The 22,599-nt window shown below is 37.9% G+C and overlaps 1 protein-coding gene across 1 annotated transcript; it reads left to right on the top strand.

Moving 5' to 3' along the window:
• Nucleotides 1–2,675: 2,675 nt before the first annotated feature.
• cacng7a (calcium channel, voltage-dependent, gamma subunit 7a) lies at nucleotides 2,676–22,242 on the top strand. The gene is made up of 6 exons (XM_027008279.2): nucleotides 2,676–2,941; nucleotides 6,119–6,314; nucleotides 12,881–12,967; nucleotides 13,411–13,551; nucleotides 17,535–17,680; nucleotides 19,162–22,242. The coding sequence occupies exons 2-6, from the start codon at nucleotides 6,119–6,121 to the stop codon at nucleotides 19,612–19,614; spliced, it is 1,023 nt and encodes a 340-aa protein (XP_026864080.2). The 5' UTR covers nucleotides 2,676–2,941; the 3' UTR covers nucleotides 19,615–22,242.
• Nucleotides 22,243–22,599: the final 357 nt, after the last annotated feature.

Genomic DNA, 22,599 nt, shown 5'->3' with positions numbered 1-22,599 from the left:
TGGCACTTCTCAGGAATTTCAAACTCAAGTATTTTTCTATGGCTTACTGGGAAAGTCTCAGGTAGCCTTTCTGCTATTCCACTGAGTCCATTTTGCCCCATTTACCCATTTGGTAAAAAAGCGAATTTTCTTCTTTACCATACTACAGTAACCAATACAAAATGGTCCCAAAGACAAGGTTAATCTAAAGTTTGTGAACATTTAAAGACAGGTCTTAATCTAAGGTGTGTCAACATGTAAAGACAGGGCTTAATCTAAGGGGATGAACAAGTAAAGGGACCACAGGGCATAAACCAGATTATTATTAAAGATCTGTACACATTCACTGAACTGCAAAAGATTTGACAGGCTTCACTATCTGCATTGACTGTTATATTAAACATATGATATATTATACATCACACAGGCATTCTCAAATCACCCCAAGAATCAGACATAATATTAACATTTCAGGGATTGCTTAGGGATTGAAGTGTTTGTACAGACATCATAAATACATAGATTTGCACATAACATAAATACATATATTCAATGTGAGTTAGATAATGAAGATAGGTCCTAAGAAGTTCAAATACATTGTCATGATTAGGTGACAGATGACAAGTGGGTTAAAAACTCACATGTATTAAAACTTAAAAGTGAACATGTGTAAAAGTGAAAATTCAGCAACCACCTATGTCACATTATATGAAACATATACACAAGCTCTGATAGAGAATCGCAACAAGAATCAGAAATGTGTGATAATCTATTATTCTATCCAGAATTTCTAAACTTTGGGAGCATTTGGCTGGTAAAATGTGGAGTAAAGGAGTTGCATGTAAATGTAAGAGCTTTATTTAGTCCATTTGTGGCTAATGTATTGGGGTGTCCTCTCACTATGATATTCAACTCCTTTCCTATATATATATAGCAAGATCAGCTGAATGGGAATAACAAGATCAGAGCTATCAACACCTATGCCCTGCCATCAGATACCCCATTGACATAATAAACTGGCCTAAGGAGGATATAGAAGCTACTGATATCAAGACAAGGAAACTCCTCACAATGCACGAAGGGTTCATCTCTAATCCAGCATTCTGAGACTGTACACTAAGGGGACGGAGGGGGGCTGAGGACTAGTGTCAGCCACTATTCAGGATGAAACAACCAAGATCCAGGAGTACACCAGGATGATGGTCCTGAGTGATGAAGTGCTTAGTGAATAGGTCTGACAGTAAAAACCCAAGGAGGATGGAAGTGAGGAGGAGCAGGAACCATCATGGGAAGAAAACACCTGCATGGTATGTCCACCAACAAGATAGTGGAAGTGACAGATAGGGAGAAATCCTACCAATGGCTGGAAAGGGCTGGACTGAAAGACAGTACAGAACAAGCTCTGAACAGAAGACCAGTAGAGGCTGGGTTCTGCCACACCAGGCAGGACCTCAGATGCAGGCTGTGCAAAGATGCCCCTGAGACAATCCAGTACACAACAGCGGGATGCAAGATGCTAGCAGGCAGAGCGTACTTGGAACTCAATAACCAAGTGGCTCGCATAGTGTACAGAAACATCTGTGCTGAGTATGGGCTGGAAGTTCCAATGTCAAAGTGGGATACACCCAAAAGGTGTTGGGAAATGACCACCTAAGATGACCATGTTAAGACCTTTTGGAACTTCCAGATACAGACAGATAAGATGGTAATGGCTAAAGGGCAGTGGTAACTCAGTGGTTAAGGTACTTGACTTGTTCAAGCCCCACCACTGACAAGTTGTCATAGTTGGGCCCCTTGGCAAGGCTCTTAACCCTCAATTGCTCAAGTTGTATTCATAATTGTAAGTTGCGTTGGATAAAAGGTGTCAGGTAAATGTAAATAACCAACAAGACATAGCAGTAAACAGCTGAAGAGGGCCATAGTGATAGATGTGGTTCCTGTGGTAAATGACCCCAAACTGAGAAACCCCAGAAGAGTGCAGTCCTGGGAAAAGCTAAGATACTACACAGGACCCTCAAGCTCCTGGACCTCTTCTTTCAGAGAAGTCCTGAGCTTGAGGGAAAAAAAGACTGCCGGGAGGGCTGTGTTTTATATATAAAACACGCATATATGTACTGCAGTCCAGTGGTACTTAATTTGCTCTAGCAAAATAAGCACTCGCATATTTACTGCAGTAAGATATCCCCCCCCCCTCCACACACACACACACACACACACACACACACACACACACACAACAGGCATACACAATATATTATTATTACATTATTATATATTATTCATAGTCTTATAAAGATTTTTTTATTGTGAAGAGCAAGACGTATTCAGAAAGTTGACTTTATTTGCACTGCAAATAATATATATATATATATATATATATATATATATATATATATATATATATATATATATTATAGTATATATATATATATATATATATATACTTATTTCTAATAAACGACATTTATTAGGTATCAGTCCGTTTTAAAAATCAGAAATGAGAATTTATCTGAACAAATATGCATGCATAATACAGCTGGAATGAGAACTATCTTAAAAGCATCTGACCTAATTGAGCCTCATCAGCGTGGCGTGCAGCCTAGAGAATGTGTCCTCTCTCTCGCTTCCTCTCTCTCTCTCCACCTCTTCTCTGCTTACTCTCTCTCGCGCGCATTCTCTTCCTCTCCCTCTCCAAACTGTCCCACTCTGTCTATGTGGTTCTGACTGCTCGTGTCTCCGCGCTTTGCACTGTAGACCATTCAACCAATTCTCCGCAGTGCCAAAAGGAGGTAATGAGTAAGATGAAGAATTGAGGAGAGAGTTAGAGAGAGAGAGAGAGAGAGAGAGAGAGAGAGAGAGAGAGAGAGAGAGAGAGAGGTGGGAAACGGCAAAATCCTGTAAGGGTTCTTGGCGTTCGGATCTTTCAGCGCCTGTGCACCGCTGACTGGGTCGCGCGGAGAGGGTGAGTGTATATCTCCGTCATTACCGCGCGCTGCAGCATTTGACTCAAAACAACAAACCGAGTTTCAGAGAACCAGTCATTAGAGCAGGTAACATGTACATGTAGCCCATATATGTTTGGGTATTTCCTCTAAATCTGTTAGCGTCAATATATATAATTAAAAGCTCATGAATTTATGATAACAGAGAACCACGACATTATGACGGGAAATTTATTAAAGGTGTGTGGAGCGATCCTTGGGTAACATTTTGATATTAAACGTCTCCTTATCTCTCTCTATCGTTCTCTCCCCGCCACAAAACAATTTCTATATCTTAAATTTTCTCATGATTTACCTTCCGTTCGTTTTAACCTTTAATCGCGTCTCATTTACTGGTGTGACTGATATAGCCTTCTACAACTGATACACCGCTTTATAAAGTGGGTGTTCGTGGATACAGGAGACATTGTTATATATGTCTAAGAGAAAACGGAATATTCCTTACTCGTGTTTCAGTCTCATTGTAGTGTGCTGCCAGTGCTGCGGTAGGGATGTGCGTGCGTGCGTGCGTGCGTGTGTACGTACCAGGCGGGCGACAACAGTGAGGAGAGACGAAGTAGAAAGTGACGCGGAGAGTGGCCAAATTAGATGGGAAGGTAATATATTTTGCGTTGAGTCAGGGCGAGGTTTTCCCTGTTTTTTGTTTTAAGAACACAAAGACAATTAATTCGTATGAATGGGTGATGTGCTGGATTCATGAATGTGTACATGTGAATGCATGTAAGTGTACTCCCCCCCCCCCCCCCACCCCCGTAGTTGTGTGCACGTGTGTCCTCTTAGATATTTTTGGTCCAAGGATTTTCCCCATGTCCCTTGCTCACACCCACCCATGTTTTGTGTGACAATTTTTCATTATTCATTTCTCTCCTAGAAATGATGATTTTCTAATGCCCTGTTATCACATTTATTATTATTTTTTACATATTGCCTTCTCAACAGAAAACTATACCTCCTGGTTCCTATTTCCCCACTCAACAGGACATGCCATCTGCAGATTCCCCAGTGCACCATGGGTGCTGTAGTTTTTTCATCAAAAGTGTCTGCAGTCTATGGACTGCTCCTCCTATAACTTTACAGTGTTTATTTTGCACTTGGTCTCTGCCAGAAGCATAGCATTAATCAGACAATCTATCCAAAATACAATTCATATCTGTATTATAACTTCTTTCAGTTCATCCATATTGTACATTCTCACACTGTTCTGTAGCATGGAATAAATGACTGTTTACTATAGCATCCCCAGTCTCTAAGTGTTTACTACAGCATCCCTAGTCTCTAAGTGTTTGCTATAGCACCCCCAGTCTCTAAGTATTTGCTATTGTATCCCCAGTCTCTAAGTGTTTGCTATAGCACCCCGTCTATAAGAAAGGTGTTGTAAATGAGCAGCTCACCCAAAATCCAGAATTCAATTACTTGTGGAGGGAATGCCTAATATATCTGTCACATTTTTGTTAATTACATGCCTGTTCTCCAGAAAGTGAATTAAATATTCTAGCTTTATTTCAAGCTTGACATCAAGTTGATAAATTAGTGGTCATTAATGGTGAATTCTACTTTTCATCCAAAATACAAAAGTTGCTATTGCAAAATTTGCCATAGAAACCTCAAATAACACAGACCTAATAAAAGAGGAGTCTTAGTTCTCACAGGCTTGGTCTTCAGCACATCCAGCTCTTCACATCCCTTTTCTCACACTTCTTCCCTGATCTCTTTGAGTGGCTGTTTTTCATTTGTTTTGTCCTAGCTTTCTTTGAAAATGGCATTTATTCAAGAATTATTGGAAATGTTTTAATTTGACTCTCATTATGAATTACATTAATTAAGATTTAGAAACACCACAGTGTAAAGGTATTTAATTTCAGTTGGTGTTTATTTAGTTTTCAACTCCTGTAATATTGAGCCTGGTGTTTGATTCCTGGAGGACACTGAAAAACGTACCCTATAAAAACTTGTTATATGATGGTAATTGAATTAAACTGGTTGAGTTTACAAAAACAATCCAAAATTAACTGAATAATGTTGAGCTGACTGAGATATGAGCTGAAATTTAGTCTCACAGCTGACTTCATTTCAAATTATTAACAGTTGATTATTGCATTAGTTAACAATTATATACATTACTTGCCTTTTAGTTTTGTATTGTATACACTATTTGTATATCAGTTAAATGTACTGTTTTGATTCATTGACATCACATAAACAAAAATTAAAATGGGTCTTATGAATACATTTTTCAAAGTGATATTCTTTACTAATACTATCTTACTCCATAAATGACAATCTAGTTTTGAGATCATTGGGGATTTCAAAAGCTTACTAATAAAGCACATACCCACAACAACAAGACCTAAAGGTACCTAAAGGACCTAATTTTTCTGTAGGCTTCCATTTCACTGCCAAATAGCAAGTTTCTGTGAATTTTGTGCACAGTAGCTTCCTCTTGGCTGGTCTGTCAGATGTTTGTAACTGTGGCATTTGAGAATATGAATATGGAACATTTAATGACACAGGAGGCCTGACCCTGCCATCTGGCTGCTTCTCCTGGTTTGTGGAAATATGATCTCTATCTCTCTCACACTCACATACACACACACACACACACACACACACACACACACACACACACACACACACAATACACACATAAAATACACAAAACACCAAAAACACGCACACCTTTTCTCTCTGCTTATTTTCCTAAACAGGCTACATACTATCACTGTGCTATTTCTGTATTTTAAGTGAGTTTCCATTGATCTTACCATACACTCAATTATATCCATGTTACTAAGTACATAGGTAGATTCTTAACCAAAAATGTAGACTATCCAAATGGATATTCATCTGTGCATTTATTTTAATCGAGAACTTCACCTCCTTTGTTTCTATATTTATATGTTTCTACATCCTTTGTTTAAAAGGATAGATGGGAGTAAATTAAGAATGAATAATTAGTGATGAATTGTGAATAGTGATGAAACATGATATACAGTATTAAAAACACCTTCTTTGAGGGTAACAGAATAAAACTGCTGAATGGATTGGATGAATCAGTGTGTCTTATAGTCTTTATTAGAACTAAAATAAGGTTCAACTGTTAAATCTTTCATTTTGTACTCTTCTTCTCTTCTCCATAGATGAGCTCATTCAGCACCAGGGCCCTAACGCTTCTCTCCTCTGTGTTTGGGGCATGTGGGCTGCTCTTGGTGGGCTTGGCCGTGTCGACAGACTACTGGTTACTTATGGAGGAGGGTATTGTGCTGCAGCAGAACCAGACCACTGAGGTCAAGATGGCACTCCATTCCGGCCTTTGGAGGGTTTGCTTCGTGGCTGGTAGGCTGGAGCTCTTCATCCCTTAGTAGCCTAGAGTTCCGACACCTCACATCCTAGACTAGTGGACACACATCACTTAGTAGGCTACAGCTCCCAACCCCACAGTAGACTAGTTTTCCCACTCTACCATAGAATAGTTTACCCAAAATATCTGTGAAGATATCTGTGCATTTTGAATTGTTACAATGTACACAGTGCTTGCTAAGATGAAACAAAAGTGAATGGGTGCCTCACTACATTAACAAAACCTGGCTGTTCCAGGTCCAGGCATTGTTAGTGTACTACAACTGTAGAGTCAGTTTAATCACTTCAGTATTTGCCCCAGTATCATGCCACCCATTTTCTAGGATCACTACAACTCCCAGCATTCCGATGGTGATGCAGCCAATCACCAAGTATACACACGTTCGTCATCACCTGACTATTAATATTAGCTGCTACTCATTTACATTACCTATTTGTACCTGGCATTACCAGACTCTGTGAAGTATTGCCACTCGAACTGTCATGGCATACCAAGCAGTGTTTCTGATTGTCTTACGGTATTTCTGTTTTTTGTCCAATTACTCTCCTTTGTTTTTGCCTGCCCCTTTAAGATTTAACTGCCTTATTATATTGTCTTTCTGGATTTTGACCTAGGACTGTTTATACCCTGTATGTGATTCTGGTTCTGACCATTGCCTGTATTTTGACTACCGTGTTGGATTATCCCTTAATAATTAAAAACATGCCTCATTCTATCTGCAAGCAACAGGCTTTATCTGAAACATTACACCCAGTGTATGGCCTTTACATCTCATGCCATATATTATACCCACCAACATACTTATTCACTATGTTAAATGTATTTGCTTATAATTCCCCTTTTATTTGTGAGGTTAGGGTGGGTTTCATGACACTGATGTGGAATCATATTCCGCTGCCTGTATGCTTTGAAAGGAAAGCCAAATCGGTGCAACAAATTGGTGCAATATTCAATTTCCATTTAATTTAAAGAAATTTAAAATGTGTATTGTTTGAATAAATTGGGAATGAAGTGGTACATTTGCATATTAATATTAATATTATTAATGTTATATTATTATTATTATTATTATTATTAATGTTCAGATTGCTAAACACTGAATATATGAATTCTGGTTGTATTGCATGCTGGTTTGCTTTCACAACATGAGCAGGAAGTGCTGAGGTGGACTGAAACGATGCCACACCAGTTGGCAGGGAACGACGGACTAGGAGAAGTGTAAGGATGATGTCACCATGTTTTAGGGTCTTGCCACTGCTGTCAGTGGTGGGTAGTTGTGTATCTCTGTGGGTTGATTGGGGACCTCCCAGTTACATTATACAGTGCAGTGGATGGTTTTTGTACATTATATCCATTGTAATAAATGAATGTACTATATTCTGTATTTCACAAAGACACAGTTGAACCTATTATTCTAACTGAATACTGTCACTATGAATATATGAGAGGAGAGAGAGAAAGAGAGAGAGAAAGAGAGAGAGGTTTCGGACAGAAGTCCGACACACACACACACACACACACACACACACACACACACATACACACACACACACACACACACACACACACACACACAGACACACACACATACACACACACATAAACACCTACACTCTACCAGTCATCAGATAACCCTCTGGCATAATAAACTGGTCTAAGGAGGAGACAGACACCACTTACATAAAGACAAGGAAACTACTCACAATGCATGAAGGGTGTCTTCCCAAATCCAGCACTCTGAGGCTGGATTTGCAGAAGGAGGAGAAGCAGAAGGAGGAGAGCTCAACAAGATCCAGGAGTACACCATGGTGATGGTCCCAAGTCAAGAAGTCCTTAGTGAGTACCTCAGACAGTATAAACCCAAGGAGGATGGAAATGAGGAGGAACAGGAACCAACATGGGAGGGAAAACTCCTGGACGGTATGTACCATGCTACATAGTGATAGTGATAGCGATAGTGAAAGTGGCTGATATGGAGAAATCCTACCAATGGCTGGAAAAGACTGGACCGAAAGACAGCACAGAGACACTAATCATGATAGCACAGGAACAAGCTCTGAATATAAGATCAATAGAGGCTGGAATCTACCACACCAGGCAGGACCCTAGATGCAGGCTGTGCGAAGATGCCCCTGAGTGGCATATACAGAAACACCTTTGCTGAGTATGGGCTATAAATTCCAAAGTCTAAGTGGTTTATATGCCCAAAAATGAGTGGTGGAAAATGAGTGTGCCACGATCCTGTGGGACTTCCAGATACAGACAGACAAGATGTTAATTTCAATGGATAACCAACTGGATATAGTAATGATGGTCAAACAGCAGAAGAGGGCCATAGTGATAGATGTGGTGATCCAGAGTTACAGTAACTAGGAACATAAGAAGCTCAAGAAATACCAAGGGCTGAGAGAAGAGGTAGAAATTATGTGGAAGGTGAAGGCAACTGTGGTCCCCATGGTAATCAGAGCACTAGGGGCTGGGACCCCCAAACTGAGAGAATGGCTCCAACACATCCCACAACAACATCTGAGATCTCAGTCCAGAAGAGTGGTCAGATTTCACTAGATATAACATAAATATAACACATAGTTTATCTACACTTACCTACCTACACTTGTCTCAGAGGTCAGAAGCGCTTAGCTCCAGTTTAGATAGCCCTTTTTTAGGTACCCTACTGCCCTGCACAAGTTTCTCTGCACAAAACACCTGGTCACATTCATGTAAGGCTTAATAATTAGCTGATGAGCTTTGGGAGTAGGGAAAACTCAATGTTCTGCAGAACTCATAAGTGCATTTTTATAAGCATAAAATTATAGAATGTAGATATCTGCTGGCATACCTACATCAGCAGTCAACCTCATCAGTTTCTGACCACAGAACAACTGCTGAATATTATTATCGACATTTAAGGAATTTATCTGACACTTTTATCCAAAGCAACCTACAAAAACGACTGAGTACAATTTGAGGGTTAAGGGCCTGGCTCAGGGTTATTTAACACTGGTTATTATCTTCGCAGTGCTATTTTCCCACAGATCTTGCTGCAGAAGTGCCCTTAAAACCTTTGCAACCAGTGCTTAAAGCAAAGTGTTACATGAATGTGGACTTTACACTTAGTGGATACAGTAAGTTAATAAGTCAAGTGAAAAAATCACAAGTTGACATAAATTCACAATTCAAGAGTAGTTGGTTTCACTTAAAAATTGATTGTATTTAAATAAAAACAATGACTGTCACTTATCTCAAGCTTTTAATGCTTCACTGATGAATTTATTGAGATTTTATTAGTTATACAGATTTATATATCTGAACATAATATAGTTTCACATATGTCAACTTGTATATTACCAGTATGGTTGCAAACGTTTCGTCATCAAACAAGGAGACATCTTCAGTGCAGGGGTTGGCGATGTGATGTCTCCTAGTTTGGTGACAAAATGTTTGCGACCAAATTATCAAGCCTGGCAAACAGACCACCAACAACGAACTGACCTGGGCTACTAACACCATCAATATTTCAAACCATTTTGAATATTACCAGTATTTTGAGAATGTTTTTATATTGTACAGACATCTATGAGGTTTTCAAATAGGAAGTAACTCTTAATTAGTTGGAGGAAGTGGGCGGTCAAAAGAATGTGATCATACCGAAATCCCCACTGGCACCTCAGCAAATATACTATGATCCTTAGACTCCTACACAAGAGCTGTAAAAGATTAGAGATGTTTTGCATAAACAGGTTCAAATAACTAATGAAAATAGTTGAATTACACACCTGTTATTTGTGCTTTTTTTAAGGGAAAACACAACTACTGCATACCAATGAGATGAGTGATGGTGATGTATAGATTATCAGTGAGTTGAGTGATGGTGGATGTATGGATTATCAATGAGCTGTGTAATGGTGATGTATGGATTATCAATGAGCTGTGGGATGGTTGCTGTATGGATTATCAGTGATCTGATTGATGGTGATGTATAGATTATCTGTCACGTTGCTGCTGGCCCGAGTGCCAGCGGGCGTGGAGCACAGACTTCCTCGATAGAGTGAAACATTTATTAACGTAAAACATGAACAATAACGGTAGCACTCACACATGACATTAGCGATAGACATAACGATACATTTAACTATATACAGATTACACAACACTGAACAATAGATATACAAACGTTTAAGCGGACTTCAGCAAACAATGACCAGCATAATGCATACACCAGCAGAGGTTTAAATACACACAACCCCATGCAGGTGCGTGCATTTATGGAGGGCATGGTTACAAATAAGGTGAAGCCCCTTGCATGTGGCAGGCCATACCACGTGACAGCCTCCGGGCTGCCGTACACACACACAGACACAGTATGGCCATGCCCAGTGCCCACCCTGCACAAGGCCAGGAACCTCCCACCTGGGAGACCCTCACAAAGTAGGGAGAAAGGCAGAGTACCTGCCTCTCTCGGGTCAGTCCGTTGCTTTCCCCATGCAGTGAAGCGCCTATAGATGAACAAGAAGTACAAACATACACAAACAAAAGCACCTTCACACAAACACTTTAGGTGCAGTGCTGCAGCGTCTGCAGTTAGTGCAGGTGCTGTAAACGGGTCCCTGGCCTATATCGGTCTTTATGCCAGCCTGATTAGCATTTTGTTTTATTTTCATTGTTTGAATGTAGACATATGTTTGTAATATATGTATAATATGTAGGAGCAGAAGGCACACAACTCCAAAAATTTGTTTCAAATGTGTGCAGACTAAGAATGCATTTAATTCCTAAGAACCCTCTGTATATAAGACCATGTTTGTTGCAAAAGAATTTAGAAAAAGAATTTTAAATCACAGCACACATGTAATTACATGACATAAAAGTAATGTAACTTTTAACAAGTAGCTTAATAAATATAAAGAAATCAACAATTCTGGTGATATTTTAAGAACCCTGTTAAAAATTATATAGTTTACCAAGATGATTAAAAGAGGATTAAGCCTGACAATGAAATTCTGCTTCAGGTTCTTACTAGCAATCCTGGTGAACTTCATATAGACCTTGACAGTAATACAATTAAATGCTCAGTAATTATTTTAAAAACAACAACAACAACAAAAAAAAACCCAAAACATAAAAATTAGCAAGTATATGTACAGTTCCTAAACATTGCATACATTTCACAGCAAATTACAAACTAATAAACTGATCTTGTGAGTTTTTAAATAAATAACAATTGGAATTTTAATGTGGCCTTAAATTAACTTAGCACAAAATACAAATATTAATATAGTTAGTTAATGTCAAACTCAAAACATGATACTTAACCTTGTTTAGCTAGCAAACAGATTAACAAGTGCTAAAAATTTAGCTAGGTTAGTCAGTTAATGTCAGTTAACCCGGTACAGTTTTATCTTAAAAGTTAACTTAAAACATCCATAAAACTAAGCTGCAAAAATGAACGTCCCTTATGTGTTAAAGGAGAAAGTCAATTTCAAAAATTACCCAACTAACAATGGCTAACGATGTCAAAGCAAAATATAAAATCCATGAAGCTGCCCATTCACACAATGTTGTATTCTCATTGTCAGGTAGGATTCTTCACTGTGATCAATCATAGTAAAGATAAGTTAAGTTCTCATCTTTCAAATATATTTAGAAACTTGAAATTTTGAGTAATAACTCAAAACCATGAATTAATTGACATCTGCAGCCAAAGAAAATAAAATAACTTTGAAAATAACTTTGAAGTGTTGACAATAAATGAGATTTCATGTAAAGAGTAAACACCAGCATTTACTGTGAAACTATATCTCCTTAATGATTTCTGGACAGTAAAGACAAAATCAGAGTTTATAGTGAAACTAAATCTCCTTAATGATTTCTGGACAGTAAAGGCAGCACCTACATTTATTGTGAAGCTAAATCTAAAAAAAAATTAAAGGATTAGCAGTTGTACACAAACTTTACCTCTTTGTCACTCTTATTTAACTGTCAATACAGCAGAGCCAATGAGGAGTGCAGATCTCAAATACAGATGATGTAAACATCGACAATAGACATTTATATAAGTTCCTACACTCTAGGATTATTGTTTTAATAATTAGATTATTAGTCTTAATGCACATTATTTAGTAACTAAGATTAAATTAATAAAAGAGTAATAAAAGACTCTGTGGTATCACATGACTCCAAAGGAAAAGGGGAATCATAGTTTTATGAGGGAGAAGATTTTTTTTTTTTTAAACTCAACCTCTTGCTTCTCAAACAAGTCCAGTGCTTAATGCTTAACATCTACATTTTCCTTCACGTTTGAACAAAATTAATTTCTGTCCCCATTGCAACTTTCTGTCTCTCTCGATGTCTGTCTCTGTGTATCTCTGCCACTGTTAATATTTGCTTCACCCATTTTTTGTGACTCATGCTTCTGTTTCCTCTTTGCATTTTATCCCTGTTTTTTATTCTACCTCACTCACTCACTCTCTCTCTCTCTCTCTCTCTCTCTCTCTCTCTCTCTCTCTCTCTCTCTCTCTCTCTCTCTCTCTCTCTCTCTCAGGGCCAGAGAAGGGGAGATGTGTGGCATCAGAATACTTCACTGAGCCTGAAATTGAGATTACAACAGAGAACACAGCAAATATATTGAGTAAAGGACACTTCATTTAGTGGTAGACCATTAATACCAGGCTTAATTTTGTATATCCAGGATATTAAATATACTCAGAACAGTACAACTTCTTATATGTTGATTGTTTACTAATAATATTGAATGTACATTATAGTAAACACTTCTGTAACCATTGCATTAAATCAGGTGATTTGTAGTATATGCAGGATTCTGCATATATTCACAGCTCCACAGTTTGAACATTAGCCCGAGACCCATATTGCTTATTCACCGGCAATAACAAATATGTTATAATATAAGCGGTGATAAAACAGAGCAATGACTGACCAAACTATGCGGGAAAATGGAACAGGAAATTAAGTGTGGCGTTCAGATTGTGTTCATTAGCTCTCTTTTGTGCTGCACTGCTTGTTGAAATGCATCATGATGTCATCGCTAGCTCTTTCTTTCCCTTCCCTCAGAAATGGTAAGGACAGCGACCCCCTTCCCCTTGGTATCCCTCCTCTTTGTTTTCACGGCCTTCATCATCAGTAACATCGGGCACATTCGGCCTCAGCGTACCATCCTGGCCTTCGTCTCTGGAATATTTTTCATCCTGTCAGGTGAGGATTCTGCTGTACCATAATCATCTTCTGCTTATTTTTCATTATGGTTGTTTACATTAGTTGTTTACATCTGAGATCTTACTGAATGTTTTTTTTGTTGAGATTTTGTTTGCTTTTTTAATGTAGAGTGTGATGGGTGACATCGTAGATGTATTCATTGTGATCCAATGCTGTTTCTCTTTAAATCCAGTATGTCAACCAGGCAAGGGGCAGTAGCTCAACGACACCTCTGCATTTTAATGAACAATGTTTCACTTGACTTCCCTCTATTTTGACATACAGTGAGTGGTCAATTACTCCTCACTAACATTCACCCCAAAGTGCAAAAGAGAAAGCTCTGGAAGGAGTCTATTCCTTTCACCCGAGTTTGACACATACTATGTGTTCATAGTAAGTGTGGCCCATTGGGAATGTGTGAATTTAGTTTGTCTGAGGACATGAATTCTGATTAGCATGTAGAAAGGCCCAGAATAGGGCCTTGCATGACATGTTGATGTGTTCAACTCAAGGTTGAGATCAACTCTAGATATAGTTGCACCAGAAAAGGAAAAAAGGACACCTCTGCATAAAGCACCACCGTAGAAAAGCTAGCAGCTGCAACAGCTCAAGAAGAAATCTGAAAGAGTTTGGAGGAAAATTAAATTAGTAATACACTAAGAAATTCTAAAAAGCTGCATTGAACATTCTAATAAGACATTCTTGAGAGGAGAGGCAACTGCATTTTTGAAAGATAATGAAATGAAAATAGAAACAACCCTAAACATATTTTCATTGGCTGAATGATTTGTTATATTTCTGGATGCTCTCAAGATTACTGTGATGAGCCTCTATCAAATAAACACAATCCAGATTAATCAATTTTAAATTATTAGACTATTTTCAGATTTAAAATAAAAAATGTAGTCTTTAAACAAAATAAATGAATTATTAAAACATTCTTAAAAATGTTTTTGAAAAATTACCCTAAGGGTTTCAGACCAGACACTATGTTAAACAGTGTTTATCCTTCCTTGTGTTTATCTATCCTTGTATTTTTAGAATTAATACATTATACCACAATATTCTTGAGGGTTTGCTTTTGTGGAAAGCCTTACACATTATTTTTTAAATAATTACATTGCTATTCTTATTCTTATTATTCCTGTATTTATTTAAACTTTAATTATTCACTTTTGTTTTGTTTTGTTGTCAGTCATTGTCATTCTATGTTTGTTATTCTATTCTTTTTATGTTTTTATTTGTCAATTGTTTTACACTTTTTGTGCTGTGAAGCCCTTTTAGCTGTGTTTTTATGCATGAAAAGTGCTATATACATAAATGAAAATTAAAATAAAAGTTCAAAAAGTAGAACAGTGCCACACATGGGTGGGGTTCAGTTTGTCACACACACCGAAGTATGACAACACTAGGTTATTACTGAAGTCTGATGATTGGTCTTATAAGAATAATGACACTAGGTTAAGTGGTTAAGGTGCTTGTCTTGTAATCAGAAAATTGCCAGTTCAAGCCCCCCTGTTGGGTCCCTGAGCAAGTTACTTAACCCTCAGTTGCTCAAGATATATTCAGTCATAATTGTAAGTCACTTTGGCTAAAAGTGTCAGGTAAATGACCATTTGAATGATAAGTGTGACAACACTAGGTTATGTGTTTTGTGCAAACCTCTTTGTAGATCCTGCCAAGCCATCTGCAGATATTCTACACAGGAAGTCTAAAAGTTGAGTAACATAATTTTTAAGAAATCTGAATACAAGATGGTATGCTTTAATATTGACATCAAGGATTTCCAAAATGGCTCAAATTGCGATTATTGCTAATAGTGAGTATTTGTATTAGTGAACATCCATATAACAAACAAACAAACAAACCAGATACCTTTTTTGGTTCACATTCAAAACTAAGAGACAGATGAAATGGAACAAAACAAGTGATCTTGTTGTGCAAGTTTTGTGTGCATGTGTGTTGTAGGTTATGGGTGTGTCTTAGGTTATGTGCGTGTGTCGTAAGTTGTGTGTGTGTGTTGTAGGTTATGTGTGCGAATGTCTTAGGTTATATGTGCACGTGTCACCTAGGTTTTGTGTGTGTGTGTCATAGGTTATGGGTGTGTGCTTGTGTAGTAGGTTATATGTGCATGTTTTGGTGTGTCATAGGTTATGTGTGTGTGTGTGTGTGTGTGTGTGTGTGTGTGTGTGTGTGTGTGTGTGTGTGTGTGTGTGTGCGTGGTAAGCTGTGTGTGTGTCGTAGGTTATGTTTGTGTGTGTTGTAGGCTATGTGTGTGTGTGTCGTAGGCTATGTTTGCGTGTGTTGTACGTTATGTGTGCGTGTGTTGGTGTGTCGTAGGTTGTGTGTGTCATAGGTTATTTGTGCGTGTGTGTTGGAGGTTATGTGTGTGTTTTAGGTTTTGTGTGTGTGTGTGTCATAGGTTAACATTTTTATTTGTTTCTTTTATTTTTTATTCTCATTTTGAATGCCAATGTATGTATTTTTGATACTTACAAATGGCAAATAAAGCTAAACTTGAACCTAAAGAGAATCACATTTGGTCCTGATAATCAGCATGAGTTTGGGTTTCACTTAAACAAGTCTAACCTTTCAGTGCTGTTGAAGTAACTCACACCCATGTAACCCGTTACACCTGTCAAACTTTCTTCTTTGACTTAGTAACTGTAGTTGGCTAGTACATCTGACCAATATTTATTATGATCAGAAAGTCTCAGCAGTATCTGGTAAAATGTGCTCATAGTTTTGACAAATTCACTGGATTTGCTCTAAGCTATGCTGTAATGTCACTGTAGATGATGGTGACACTTCCGTCAGGCCACATAGTAAGCCACAGGCAGTGCTGGGAGTGTTCTGGGTTTAACAAGGCCTCAGACACTCATGCTCCAAATGAGGTCAGCGTGTCTCACCAGGGCTTCTTGTGGAGGTTTTTTCTTTTTTTTTGTTGGCTCACAGCCGGTCTGGCCCACTCGGGCAGAAACTCTGTGGTGCCACCTCTGTCTGTCAGTACCACAGCCTGGGGACACATACCACAGCCTTGTAGAACATTGATACCCAAACAGGTGCCACTGTTATTCTGTGATAAAGTATTTTACCCACTGTCATTCTCTAATGAAGTGTTTCATCTACTGCCTTTCTGTAACAAAGTGTTTCACAACCGCATCGGTGACAGGGAGGCTCTACTTAACAGTGGCTAAACAGAAATCAATACAGAACTGCTGGACTCTAACACATCTATTTTGAAACCAAGCATTAATGATACTGCTACTCTTTAAAAAGCGAGGACTGCACTGAGCGTGCCTGAGTTTTGGTCTTGTCTTTGAGACCCTGTTATGTATGAAGTAATCCTGTAACATGACCCAGGCTCCTTCTTCTATGTCTCATCAAGCTAAAATGTACAGCAGAAGAAAAGGTACATTTAAAAATATGAGGGCCACTTCTCTATGTAAAACTTTTTGTGAGATGATTAATATTGATTCATATCATGAGCATACATTTCAGAGTTATTGAACACTTCATCAAAAGTATGACTTAATTACTTTTGACAGGAGAACAGAACATATTCTGTTCTCTCTGTTTGTGTTTGGTTATGCCAGGGACTTTTTCTTTCGCATCTCTCTTCTTTCCCATGCTACCTTTCCCCTCATCGTGAATGTGACATTTAAACACTCTTTCAGTGATAATGCATCACAATCCAATATGCTGAGAGTTACTGTGTTCTGAATTCGCTCAGCCTCACCCTGTCATCTGTAATTACTGTCAAAGAGTCTAGTTTATGTTTGACCAATAGTTTTCTTCTGACAGCAAACAGATGGTTAAGGGGAGCTATTGACTTGCAGTGTCTTCATCACTCTTTATAACTTTTTTCTTTTTAACGTTATTTTTTAGGCATCCTTCCAAATGCTTTAGGATTATATTTGTTGGCTGATTAACAGTTAGTAGGCCTGTTCATACTCCGCTCTCTCTCACTCTGACGTTTCCAGGCTTGAGTCTGGTGGTCGGTCTGGTGCTCTACATTTCTAGTATAAATGACGAAGTAATGAACCGGCCGAGGGAGCCTGAGCAGTTCTTCCACTACCACTATGGCTGGTCCTTTGCCTTCGCCGCCAGCTCCTTTCTGCTCAAAGAGGTCAGTGCTGTGGGGTAACTGCACCTGCTTCCCACCCATCCTCATCCTGGTGCTGTCTTGTCATCGCAGCTCTGCTGTCATTGTGTGCTGCTCAGTGCTAACTGCACTGGGGTCTTTCTCATCAATACACAACCAATATATTAGTCAGGCCTAATTTCTACTCTAAAACCCTAAGCATTAGTGCTATTACTGAGCACATTTGCAGGGTTCAGGTCATTAATTTAAACAGTAGTACTATTTGACCCACACCTCTGAACTTGTATGTTTCCCCATCAGAAGCATATTGGCATCATGCCACATGTGCCACACACACTTTAGCTCTAGTGTCTCCTGATCACTTTGTATTTATATACAAAGCTATCAACAAGCAAATATTATCATCAATTTAGAAATATATAATGCAAATGCAAATGATGAATTAAAATGAATGAAAAAGAATTTCAGTATTTCAGTATGTACTAAGTAACATTTATATGGTTGAATTAGGAAAACCCTGACATTTTTCATGCTATTCAGATGATCACAGTAAACCTTGAACCACAATGAAGCATGGACCTTGTATGTTAAGTTGGAAAGTAGAAACAAACCATGGGCCTAATTTAGTGCCAAATGCTTCAAATAATATAGTAAAATTCACCAGTGAAATATTAATTATAATACATGAAATGTAAGAAATATTTACTTTTTTGCAAAAGTAATTAATGAGAATCAAATCATTGTTTTCAACTAAATTATTACACATTCATCTCATTTTGACAGTCTTTGAATTCTTTATTTTCAAATTTTTGTAATGCATGTATTTTTTCTTATATCTTCTGCTTCTGCTACCTTTCTTTTGCTTCTGACGTCTGGTGCATTTGTATGGATGATAGGTCTTATAAGGATGCATTTAGCTCAAGTCTCTAGTAGACAACTGATTTTGGAGTGTGAGGTGCTCTAAAACACATCCACACCCACTGTAAGAATATACTATATATAATAATCACAAAAGGACATTCAAGTTGGAAAAAGTAATTTGTAGTTTGGAAATACAGATGGAGAGAATAGGGCTGAATTAAACCTTTACAAACAGGTGTGTATTAAAAGTTAAAAATCATATAATATTTGCTTTGTTAAAATTTTAAAGTTTTGTTGGTTTCCTATAAGTCAGTTCTTCTGGCTATGTAACATCAACTATATTGCTTATGGCAGTTTTTCTCTCCAGCATGATTATATAACAATTCGGGGTTTAACAAACAGGTGCTCAGATGGTAATAATGCAGTCAAGATTTAACACAATTCCCTCAGCTATGATAAACCATATAAACTAGTGTTTCACTTAATGGTAATTAGAATAAAAAAGAAAGCAATTTTTTATTACACGCTGTTTCTTTTTGACCTTATTCTTTTTGACTTCTCTCTGTCTGTCTCTCTCTCTGTCTGTCTGTCTGTCTCTCTCTCTCTCTCTCTCTCTCTTTCTTCCCTGACACCTTTTCGGTCAGGGTGCTGGTGTGATGTCGGTCTACCTCTTCATGAAACGGTACGCCGAAGAGGAGATGTACCGGCCCCACCCAGCTCTTTATCGCCCCCGCCTGTCTGAGTGCAGTGACTACAGCGGCCAGTACCTGCACCCCGACTCCTGGCCTCCCCCCCAGCGTGGTCGCAGTGCTTCAGAAGCCTCCAGTGACATCTCTATCCAGCTCAACCAGACCTCACCACCGCTGGTGGCCAAGAGCAGCCTTCCCTCCAACCCGCCCTCGTCAGGCCCATCCTCCGCAGCCAGCTTCCACCTCCAACCCGCAAGCTCCTCCTCCTCCTCTTCCTACCCCCACACTCACCACTCCTCCCACACTGGAGGCCCTGCCCCCCAGTTGCTTCCTATGGCTACACCCCCTTCTGCCATGCCACCTCCTCTCTACCACACACACATGAGGATGAGCGCTTCGCCATGCTAGATGGTGAGATATGCAGCGCACACACGCACACACACACATGCAGAAATGAGAGGTTAAAGGAAAGGAAAAGCGTTGAGAGCAATAAAACAGGCTGAGAGAGAGTATGTGAAGGAGAGCGGTGACAATGTCAGGCCAAAAATGGAAGCAAGACAAAGGCATGTGTGTGTGGGGGGTGTTTTTAACTTTTGCCTGAGACTAACTGCACATGATCTGAGGTGAGAAAGGAGAGGAATATGAGGTGAGGGGAGGGTAACACACATGGGGGAGAAGGAAAAGGGGCAAAGTTCTTAAAACACTGATGTGAAAAAAATTAAAAAGAACAATTGTTTATGCATTTTGTTTTCTGAAAAACCTGTATAAAACATAACATGCTTGGTGTTGTACTCTATACCAACATTTTTTAATATATCTTTGGGCAATATACTTTTTTCATCTTTGGTATTATTTTGTGAAAAACTGTTGTTAGAAATACCACCCCCCACCCCCCCAAAAAAAACCAAACAAAAAAATCCAATTACAAAATCCTGTTGACAGGCTTATTGAGGCAGTCAAGAACCACAATTGCTAAAAAGTTTATTGAATAGCAAACCCAGAGGCAGTCATTTAAATGACATATCCACGGTTCTTTTCTGCCACTATGTTATTACCCCTGTCTGCACAGACTAAGTTCTCTAGTTTGCTCCTGCTCACGCTTCTGTCTAAAATTCAACAGGCGCAAATTGTTATTAGATGTGCAAATGAGAACCAGGGTCCCGGTGCGGTGGCTGATAACAATCATGTCTGGGTCCTTTATGCTCTGCAGTATTACTGATTTCAGTGTGAACTGTCTTCTTCTCATATAGTAACATTTTAAGTGCTAAGTTATCAAACCAGAATATGCCTCAAAATGGTTGCTGTCATCTGTAGTAGACCCCTGTAATTTCAGTTAAAAGTATTTCCTGTGTTACATTCTCTTGCGTGTTTAACAATATTATTCCATTATAACTATTACTTCTAGAGCTTATCTACTACAGCCACTATTATTAAAGCTTATATATTGTATCATATTATAATACAAGCTATTATTGCACTTGTATACTATAACTACTTTACATAAATATTAAAAAAGAAGTTTGGTATGTGCGCAAGATAGATTGGGAAGATAGACCATGAAAAATATTTAAACAAATTTTGTGAAGTTTTTAAATAGAATGTTTAAATACAGACATTTAATAGCACAACACAATAACAATACAATGTTTTCTGGTTTATATTTTCTCTGCCAGGCTAAGTAGTGAGAAGAAATTATATATGGTTCCTTGATCGCCCCCTGGTGCCCACAAATGTTTACTACTATTCATACAATTTATTATGAAACTTCCATCTGATTTTGTGGCTGTTTTATTTGTACTTGTATTCAGCACTAGAATGCGTTGGATTCATGCATGCACACACATGGCAAAAAAAGGTTGCTCATTATACATCAAATAACTTTTCCAAATTAATTTAACTATATCATCACAAGCTGAAAAACAAATTATTATCTTTTAAGTTCCAAATAAAAGGCATTATTTTGGTTTTAAAATTTGAACAGATAGTATAGAACAAGTGTTTACTGAGATGAATACTATTTTCTTGACTGTTCATAGTGTAAATTACACATCTTAAATATGAATAATTATTGATTACGTCCAGGACTGGCTCCTGCTGGAAAGTATAAAACTACATAATTATGTTATCAATAGAATAGGTAGTAGTTTAGTTAACTACTCATATACATTACATACACATAGAGTACCAGTCAAATGTTTGGACACTCCTGACTATTAGGCCTTCATAGTCTTTTTAAAGGTATCATAATCTAATTGTTTATGCCTAAATTTATTTTTAAAACAAATTTTAATAGTGAAAGATACAATAACATTTTTTTATTAATATTTTTTAATTACACCCTCTCAACAAATAGTTTTCACTCTGAACTTTAGTGTTTCTACACATATGTGGGAATATCCTTAAGATATCATAGGTGATTATGAATCTGGTTAAGAGATCACCAAGAACATGAAATGCTGTCATCAAAGTAAAGGGTGGTAATTAAATTTGTTTAAACAATAACAATGTTTAACACATGTGCTATTTCATTGTTTTTATACCTTTACTCTTTTTGTAAAATGTAGAAAACAGTGAGAATAAACAAAGAGTAGGTTTGTCCAGACTTTGAACTGGTACTACATTTTCAGAGAGAATCTAAGAGATCATTTGTCTTGCAATTTATTTGTATCTAAACTGTTGGATGTTCTAACCCTAACCCTAACCCTAACTCTCTTGATCTGCTACTCTGTCAACTCATTTCCTTCTTTTTAAACCCATTCTCTCTCTCTTACTTTCTGTCCTTAAATCTTGTCTTAGCGCTTTGCTTCTGCTAAAATGTCTTTCTATGCTTATTATATTCTCAGGTGCTTATTATTATTATTATTATTATTATTATTATTATTATTATTATTATTATTAAGGATCCAGTTTGGTCCTGCATCAGAGACTTTTCATGCTTTATGAATACACAGACTATAGTTAAATGATGTAGTCCTGGTTCTGGAGGGAGCTCAACCATTCCTTGATCTTCTGAATAAAACACAATAAATGTGTCAATGTGGAGTTTAAATAAAACTTTAGTGTGAGAACAGAGGGGAGGAAGTGACTGCAGGGCTGAAGTGAAGGAGAGATGTGTGCATGTGTTATGATATCTCTGACATGTTTTTGGTGTTGATTTTGAGAGAATTTTTCATTGGTTCTTTATGTTCAAAAGAACATAAGAAGATGTTGGGAACAATGGAAATATGTTAATATTGTAACAGCAGGTCAGGATGTAACAGAGCAGACCAGGTGCTCATGCTGACACAGGACCTTTATGGTGTACTTTGATGGACAAAATAAACAAAGAGGTTACAAAATAACATTGGTGAAAAAATACTTGTGATATGGTGAAGATATGCAAACAAGTGCAAG

The sequence above is a fragment of the Electrophorus electricus genome, chromosome 8 (assembly GCF_013358815.1).
Source record: "Electrophorus electricus isolate fEleEle1 chromosome 8, fEleEle1.pri, whole genome shotgun sequence".
NCBI lineage: Eukaryota > Metazoa > Chordata > Actinopteri > Gymnotiformes > Gymnotidae > Electrophorus > Electrophorus electricus.
Note: the sequence above shows the minus strand (reverse complement) of the source record. Positions and strands in the feature narration are given on the sequence as shown.